Consider the following 9,619-nt stretch of genomic DNA (forward strand, 5'->3'; position numbering starts at 1 on the left):
ACAGGAAGAGTGGGGAGCCTTAGACTTTCTCCTCTGCACCTTTGTCATGACCCAAAACAGTCCTCATTTGTAAAATGTAGCCCCTCAGTACATGTGGAACCTCCCAGAATGGCAAATAGCAAATCACCAGTTTGGTTTCAGGTTAGGAAAAATGTGCAGGAAGAAGTTCTAAGAGTCTCTCTACACAAGACACTTAGGCGCATGTTCATCAAGTTCCAGAGCCTTTGCCCTGCTCCCTCGCTGCTTAAAACTTTGAATTAACTGAGCCTCGGCAGGGCAAAGGCTCCAGAAGGGACAGTCCAGTATGCCAGAGGTGACAGAGGGCTGTGAGAGAATCCGTCCCCTCCGGAGCAATCTCAGCCAGCTCTGTCTTTCAAAACTATCCTTCCTGGCTAACATTGCATCTCCCAGAACTTGACAATATGTGCTTAGGTGTCTTGTGTAGAGAGACACTAAGCCACCTCTCACTGTGTGCCACAGTCCAGAACACTTCTCTCAACCAGACCTGGGCATGTCCTTGGGGAAAATATAATGTGTAGTTGGGCCAATCAGGGAGCATCTGGGAAGAGACAGTTGTGATCCATTGAAGTCAATAATTGTTGGTGAAAAGGGCTGGCACCTACCAAGAGACTGGGAGGCAGGGACATGGGAGCCATTTTTGGTGCAATGGTGTTACGTCATTTCTGGGGAAATCCTTAAGTTACTCTATGGTAATCATTACGTTTCTACTGATTCCTAGAGTGGTATAATAACTCTTTCATATTTTCCTGGAAGTGATATAATGCTGTTGTACTAACTGCAATTTTTCTTCACTGACCCTCCTGTCAGTCTACCAAGGACCAGTGGGGTTTGGGGGAGCTAGTGGAGGTCTTCTGCCATAGTGGGAGACTTGGCAACCCTGGTGGTGGAGGCATGGGGATCTGGGAGGAAGGTGAAAGCTGGAGGAAGAGGGCCCTAAAGGGTCAGCTGAGGAAGAGATGATATCCCTATTTTAGAGACTTCAGTGAGGAGAGATTACTAGCTTCATGCATTTCACTTCTTTCTTGACTTGTTCTGTATCTTGTATTCAAGCCAAGGATGAGCTGACATGAAAGAAGAGTTCGGAGAAACACAACAGCTCTGTGATTGCTGACTTGGAGTGGAAGACAAAGAAAGAGAAATTGGATATTTCAGTTTACTAGGAAAGAGAATTGGCATTTTCTTCTTTTGTTCTTCACTGATCTCAGTATCTGTGCTTACTAGCAGTATATTTACCAATATATACATAAAACAGAGTATTTTACTTTTCAGGGTAAATTGTAGTAGGGGAAAACAAGACAAGAATTTATAAGACCTCAATCTGCTCTCAGTGGTAGTGTGGCAAAGAGGTGTAAAATAAACAAAGCTAGTAAAATCCATGTGCTCCCCCATAACAACAACAACATTCGATTTATATGCCACCCTTCAGGATGACTTAACACCCACTCAGAACGGTTTACAAAGTATATTATTATTATCCCCACAACAAAATACCCTGAGGAATAGAGAAGACTGGATTTAAGGGTGCACATGCGAAAGGTTCCTTCCAGTAATAGAAGAACTTTGCATAAGGAAAGCAAAAGCCATAAAACTCACCACAGCAGTGCACAAACTCTTGCATACAATATCACTAGCATCAATTTTCCTGTCTCTCTGTGTTTATATCTAAATCAATTTAAAGTCACACAAAATACTTTCAGGATCCTAATTCAGCACTCCTGAATGGATATTTTACGTTCAGTGATTGTGCATCCATGTCATAGTATCCCCTTCTTTTCTTTGGAGCTATGGGGAAGGTGGCGTACAGACAGCCTCACCTCCACCAACACTGCTACAGTGCAATCCTAAGCAGACTCGCACCATTGACTGCAATGGACTTAGAAGGAATGTGCAGTGGTTGGGATCTGTAAGACTTAGGTTTGAATCCCCACTCATGGGAGCTTGTTGGGTGACCTTGGGCCAGTCACACTCTTTCAGCCTCACAGGGTTGTTGTGAAGTGAAGGACTTTATGCTGCCCCTTGTCTCAGGTTACAGAGCAGGGCATACTATGAAGGTACGGAGGACAAACTATGGGCATCCCACTTTCCTGCTGGGACTCTCTCTTTGATCTGTAGATTGCTACTCTCAGGGACTTCCCTCCTTCTGACTCTCCTTGCATGCACATTTCTCTCCATCTTGCAGCCACGGAGGCCACGTGACTTGCTTTCCACATCCGCCAGAACCCTAGCTTATATAGATTAGACTAGACTCTGTTTCTTCTCTTTCCTATCCTAAGTGGAGTTCCTAAATAAATGACTCTTATTTTCTTTACTAAAGGAAACAGGCTCCATGTGAGTTTATCATATCATCAGCTGGCAGTCTCATGCCTATCAGTGCCGACTAAACTACTCTAACAGTCGTGAGGATAAAATAGAGGTGAGGAGAATGATGTAAGCAGCTTTGGGTCCCCAATGGGGAGAAAGGATAAATGAAGTAAATCAATAAAACTCTACTTAGGAATGAACGGTTGTCCAGGATGCTGGGAATTTATTGCATGCTATTTGTGCATCCATATGCAGAAACCTCCATTGACTGTGGTGTAAATAATAATAAAAAAGAGAACAGCACAACCGGAATCCCCCTTGATGTAAACAGTAATCTAGAAGGGTCTTTCTGCTAGTTGTACCAGCGTTTGCAATATTGTAACACTATGAGAATAGGTAAATTCCATCATGAAAACTAGTAACCAAGTCATGAAACCACTACAGGGACACTACAATCCCAAACTGAGAGAAGTTAAGCAGAAAACTGTTCCGTTTTCAAGCCTCCTATATACTATATGCCCTTGTAGCCAAATCCTTTGCATGTTTACTCAGAATTAAATGGAAATTTGTCTCAAGTAAGATTGAAGCCTTGGAGAGTCATTCTTAAATAATGTGGTCCAAATAACCTTTTAAATAATCTACGCAGCTTGTATTTCCTCACAGTGGAACATTTTCATGTCTTTAATTGCCTTTCATTAGTTAAAAATATAGACACAGGATATGATCTTTGACTCTGCTATTTCCTTTTTTTTAAAAGCTGTGTTAAATTAAAATGATTTTGGAACCATTTGAAATGTATTATGAAGCACAATGGATATCTCCATTAGCTTTTTGAGCACAAAAAACAACTTTTACATTCTCTATATGAAAATGGCAGAGGAAATTGTTACTGAATTGCACAAATGGCTCCTGTGAGGCTAGAGTCACCACGGAGAGCTCCAGCTTCTATGGCTCATTTTCAAAAAGTGGCATAAGCCTTAATGCAGATGTCTGAAACAACAGTGGTTCTGCTCGTCACAAGGAAGACAAGGGCATATGCACAGTCAGTGTAGTATCAGCACAGGTCACACATGCACACAAACTTCATGCACACCGGTTCCATCTCAACAAGTGGTGACACTGTTTTTCGACAGTTCCTGACTGCAGCAAAAGGTCTATGGTATGGTTGGTATCTCCCAAGTGGAGTCTGGAGTTCTTTCAAACTGCTGGTCTCCAGAATACAGAGATCAGCTCACCTGGAGAAAAAGCAGCTTTGGAGGGCACACTATAGAATCACATACCCGCTGAGCTCACTTTAGATTCCTTCGTTCCCAGGCTCTGTCTTAAGATTTCCACCAATTTCCCAAGCTGCATTCTGTGCACATACAATTTGTACACACACAGGCTATGATGAACGTGTGTAGGCAGGTGACAGGGCAGTTGATATGATACCCTCCCTTTTCTACGTGCATTGCCAATACATGCTAATGTTGTGCGTACAAAGACTTTCTTCAACTGAAACTTGCCAATGCAATATTTTTGTAGGAGCAATGTTTTGGTGTAAATTTTAGTAAGAGGTACTTATAAGTTTTTTCCCAGTGGAGATATAAGCTGTTTGGTGGATATGAGTTCTGCTATGAAAATGGTCCAAGAGAAAGGCTCCTGCCTAGGGTTGCCAACCCTGGCTTTCGAAATACTTGGAAATTTGGAGGTGGAACTTGTGGAGGGTGGAGTTTTGGGAGGGGAGGAAGCACAGTGAGGATGTAGAATCCACCCCCACCCCCACCCCCACCCCCGAGCTGACATTTCCTCCAGGACATATCTGTAGTCTGGAGCTCAATGACTCTGGGAGAACTCCAGGCCCCACCTGGAAGCTGATGCAACCAAAGGAAAGAACCGGAGGAAAGCTCATTAAAGAGACAGTCAATAAATATGCCAAATTAATAAGGACAATAGAGAAGTTTTCAAACACAATTGTAATGGTAAATCAATAGAGGAATCACCCAAAAACAGTGAAACACAACAAGCAATAGTGTCCAAAATGGTCCAAAAATCAAAGTGCACGCAGGCACACAATGAAGCAACAATATAAGGGTGCACGCAGGCACTCCCCTGTACAGATAAATACTCTTGTGCACTATCAGCTGGAAATTGGCAGTGAGTTTTGTCTTTTAAATTTTATTACAATTGGAGTATTAATTCTTGTAATTTTGTAACTTTTTGTACTTCCTTAAATTATGTAAAATTTCCTGCAATGCTTACAATATTTATTGTATTATGAAATATTTAATAGATATGAGAGTAACGTGCCTTTGAAGAAGTGAATTATTCACAAAACGGGTGTTACTTACGTATGCTGGCAAACCCCGTAGGCGTGGCTGACTGGACGTCGGACATTTTCCCACAGCACAGCCTCATATCTTCAGAAAGTGTTTATTTATATTTGACTCCTTTTTTGGACACTGTTGCCGCTTTGGACTTTTCACTGTTATCTATTTGTTATCTGTACTTTTTGTACAGGGGAGTGCCTGCATGCACCCTTATATTGTTGCTTCATTGTGTGCCTGCGTGCACTTTGATTTTTGGACTATTTTGGACACTATTGCTTGTTGTGTTTCACTGTTTTTGGGTGATTCATCTATTGATTTACCATTACAATTGTGTTTGATAACTTCTCTATTGTCCTTATTAATTTGGCAGCAGGTGGCAGCATCTCCTCTCTACTGTCTCCTACAGCATCATTACGTGGAGGTCGTTTTTCCTTCTGCTCTTTATTTCCTTGGGAGTGGGATTTGCTGCTGGGTGGGTCATCCCCTCCTTGAGTGGGTATATGGGAGGCCTAGTGTACTTATATAGTTTTCAAAAAAATGACTTTTTATCACACACACACAATTAAACAATGGCATGAAAACTATGTGCTAAATATAAGATGTAAGTTTACTTACATTATAGTTGGCTCCCACTGCCGATTTACATACAAGCAGTTACCACAAGCAGGAATCCATATAAGGGGGAGGGGGCTAGGACAGGGAAAACAGTGCTGCTGTGGGCAAGACCTGGAAAGGTCAGCACATCCCAGTCCGCCCCACCTCTGCTGCAATCTTTCCAAAAACATTGTAGCAAAACAGATTTAAGAAACGCCACAGCAAAACCCACAAAAAGCCAGAAAGTGCACAAATGCTCTAGGGTTCTGTGTGGAAGAGGGTGGAAAACTGGACCATAACACCGGTGTAGACGCAACCTGTGTATTCATGTGCTTTTAACCCCCCCCCCCAAAAAAGGAATTCACTGCCCATCCACCATTCCTTTTAAGGCAATTAGGAATATTGCACATCTACAGGTGCTATAAAGGGCTTTCCTCTTATAGCGTTGCAGTGATGGGGAAAACCTCATCTGCTGAATATTGCTCTGCTTTAAATCTCTTAAAGGAAACCTGCATTATCTGCAGTTTAGTTATCCTAGTTGCCAGGCCTCACATCGAAGAACTCGTTCTGCACTTCCAAAAAGATCTTGTTTGACTTTGCTGGGAAAAAAGCCATCGGGATATGTGCGCAGGGAAAAAAGATGCAGAAAATCTGGGGAAAGGTAGATTCTGCAGCAGATGCAGCCTTTCTCCAGATGCAGAACACAAAAAAAGTCTGGGAAGCAGTTTGGAGACTAAATCGGGGTATTTTGACTGCATGCAGAACCAATGTAAAAGCCCCATGTAGAAAGTATCATACATATTACTAAGGATGCCATCCCATACATACTTATTTGTGATATAGGCGTTAATTCCAAGCAAGCCTGATTGAGCAAAAGGTTATTGTAGAGGGGGAAAAAACAGGGATAACTTATTTATAGGAAGTTTTCTCTGTTAACCTTCCTTTGTTGTTTTGAATAGGATCCAAATCTGACTGTAAACTAACCTTGGCTGGGATAACTTGATACATCTTCCAAACTCTTTTGATCATTCATGGCTTTCATATGTGAAATGAAAAAGTGTAAGGGCAGCTGAAATACCTTTTAAGACCCGGACATACTGGAATCAACCATTTCATATAAGCAGCATGGAAATCAGGCAATTCTAATAATGGCTACTTCACAATTTCATTCATCTCTCAAAATGCCCAGCAGCCTATGCATGTTCACTTGGAGTGAGTATAAAGGGTCTTGCTCTTGACATAGAATTGAAGAGAGGGACTTACTTCTGAGTAAATGAAAAGAATTGGTCTGTACATCTTTTTAGGAACTGATGGACCAAAACAGTCATTTTGCCAAGTAAAAAAATGTCATCTTGTAAAAAAAAAGTGGCTTGTGAGTTCTCAGTATTACTTTGTCATATCCAGAAATGTGTATGAATCCCTATTATTTTTTATTCACGTTTATATTGACAAAGTAAAAACCAAGAACAGGAATTATTTTATGACTACTCTCTTCACAGGTTTAGGTAAGGCTTGGGATTCTCCTGGAATTACAACTAATCACCAGACTACAGAGATCAGTTCCCCTACAGGAAAGAGGTTTTTAGAGCATAGACTCTATGGCTCCCTCCCCTCCCCCAACTCTGCCTTCTAAAGGCATCAAGCTCAAATATCTGGGTATTTCATAAGCCAGAGCTGGCAACCCTACACTAGATGTATTTAAACACCTAGATAGTCTATGAATGGTAAAAAAACCAAACCATACTTTGCTTTTTTTTTCTGCCGATAACACCGAGGATCCTTTGTCCTGCAGAAATTGAATCTGGAGTTTGTCATGGGCGTCAGAAATTATATTCACATCGAAATCACTGGCATTTTGAGATGCTTCTTCATAAAATGTAGACCATTTGAAGCCCTCTTCATTCTGAAAAATATTCATTTGAATTTCAAATTATTCATTTTCAAGAAAATATAACAGAGAATACTTGACTAGGTAGACCTTTGAACTGATACTGCAGGGTTTTTTTATGAATCTTAACATGGAATTCACCCACAATCTAAACATTTAGGCAGCACAAAGATAATTGCTATAGTTAATTTCAACCATTTCCAGTAATGTAAGCAAATGTATTCCAAGATATTTTGCCCGTTCTATTCATATAGCAATAATGTGTGCAATGCAGTAGCAGCTTTACTAATCCCCATACTTAACTAAGAAATATACAAAATAAACAAAATAGGTATATAGATTCAGCTGCTGGAACATTTTGTTTGTTTGTTTGTTGTGCTTTGTTGGACATGTGGTTGCTTATTACAGAAACTTTCTACCTATAAGAATATCTGATACTTACTTGCACTACATAAGGTGTATGCTGGTTGTGAGAGGTGTTATACACTTGCCAATAAAATTATATGTATAGGTCATTTGGGAGGAAAGCAGGATAACAACATTTTAATAAAATATATCTATACTAAAATAAAGAATGAAAAAGGTAAAAGAATATAAGACTAAGTACTCTTAAAAAATAAACCAAGAGAAAGATGCAGAATAATAGAAAAAAAGATAGAAAACCAAGATAAGAATAACTAACCTGTAAAATGTAAATGAATATTTTTTCCTTTAAAAGGTTTTATAGAGGCTACTATATGTTTAAATAAATTGATGTAAATGTGTAAGACTATTTTAAGCAAAGATTAGGGGGGGGGATGCAAAGTATGTAATAAGTTGGTAATAGAAGGAGTAAATGTTTAAGGCTCCAGACAATTTTCTAATGTTTTGTTTAGTGGTTAGATAATATTAGATCAGATATATATTGGGTCATATTATGATATAGACACTCATATGTTTCAAGGTAGATATGTTGGGTACTGAAGATTCTTCCAGATGAAGAGAATAAAGACTATGAGAGATGGAGGAGATTGCTAGATGATAGAGACTACTCTATTGCTGAAATGATAACAAATATGAATAATAATGATGAATTTTCTTAGTTGATAAAGTATAAAAAGAACTATATGTGTTATTGTAAACACTAAAATGTACTTAATAAGAACACTGAAGGATATATTAGATGCGATTGTGAGCAGATCTCTGTGAAGACATTTCCCCTCTCTTTCCCCTTCTACCCTATCCTCATTCCCTCAATCTATCCCCCTCCCCCCTATAACTTTCTTTTTAATATCTGTGATTTGTATTCAAAAACCAATAAAAAACTAATTAATAAAAACATTTTAATAAAATAAAGAAGCTGATAATTCTGGCAGATGTACCAAACATTTCACTTGATAGTGAAACTGACTGTCTTTGCAGTCTTCTGTGCATCTTAATGCTTTTTAAATTGTAACATACTTGCATGCTTTCAGGCTATTAGAATGTCAAGAGAATCATGACTTGAATAAAGAACTGGTGGGAGGACGAGGGTGTTAGGTAAAGATATAGCCAAGTTAAGACAGCATCATTGAATACTAAAAAGCTATTCCAAAAATAAGTTGCTAAAAACAACCTTCAAAATACTTTAAAAATTGAAGATGTTAGGCACATTCCAAGAAAAGTGAACTGTCCTGACTTATTCTCTTTGAAAGCAATGCGATGTAATCATACACATGTCTAATAAGTTTCATCGTGTTCAGTGGTAAGTGTGGGTAAGTCCACAGTGGATTGCACTCTAAATGACTGACAACCAACAACTAACATATGCACCTCTTGGTGGTGCTTGGTTTTTCAGTTGGATTGTCTGCTACTTTCGATGGAGCATGAAAGTTGGCTGGGATGTTAAGTGAGAAGCAGGGAAGACTATGATTCCGCAGGAAACTATAGCTGAGATGCTTCTTATAGTTTGGGCAATAAGTACTTTGTCTTGTGGAATCTATATGTTCACTGTTGATTGCTCAGACTATTTTGTGTGAATACTAATTTTTTTTTGTCCAACTTGAATTGCATTTACCATCTTGTTCCATATGAATCACAAAGGGGGTATAATGCTGATAAGCAATGGAGTAGTATGTAAAGTCCGTAGCTACTCATAAAGATGCTTAGTTCTTAATATAATTAATCAAGCCTAGTATTTTATGGTTTCTATATTTATTTTCTAAGTGAATAGCAAATACTGTCAAAGGTACCCACCATCTTCTTGGCATTCTCTTCTGTAATGTTGGTGTTATAATCCCAGGAAGCAAGTGAGTTTTCATAAGTCAGGTTTTCTACGCGTAGATTAAATTGTTCCAAAAATTCTTTGGCCTTTTGGGTCACATCCTGGGCCACAGCCAGAAGAGCCAAATTCCAAAGAAGACAGAGATGCCTCTGCATAGTTCTTCCTGAAAGCAAACTTAATGAGGTTCCTTCAAGAAAATGTCCTTATAAGTGCTTGTCTTGTAAGCCTAGTCAGCCACAGAAAAGAGACAGAATCCAATGCGTC

General features: G+C 39.4%; 1 protein-coding gene across 1 annotated transcript in view; it reads right to left on the reverse strand.

Annotated features, from left to right (window-relative positions):
• ACE2 (angiotensin converting enzyme 2) overlaps positions 1–9,619 on the reverse strand; it is a 50,105-nt gene extending 40,486 nt beyond the window's left edge. The window contains exons 1-2 of the mRNA XM_054973191.1: positions 9,328–9,619; positions 6,970–7,128 (exon numbers count right to left, since the gene is read on the reverse strand). Coding sequence (XP_054829166.1) covers positions 6,970–7,128; positions 9,328–9,510 — 342 coding nt within the window. The 5' untranslated portion in view covers positions 9,511–9,619. The remainder of the gene's footprint in view (positions 1–6,969; positions 7,129–9,327) is intronic.

The sequence above is a fragment of the Eublepharis macularius genome, chromosome 3, assembly GCF_028583425.1.
Source record: "Eublepharis macularius isolate TG4126 chromosome 3, MPM_Emac_v1.0, whole genome shotgun sequence".
In the NCBI taxonomy this organism is placed as follows: Eukaryota; Metazoa; Chordata; class Lepidosauria; order Squamata; family Eublepharidae; genus Eublepharis; species Eublepharis macularius.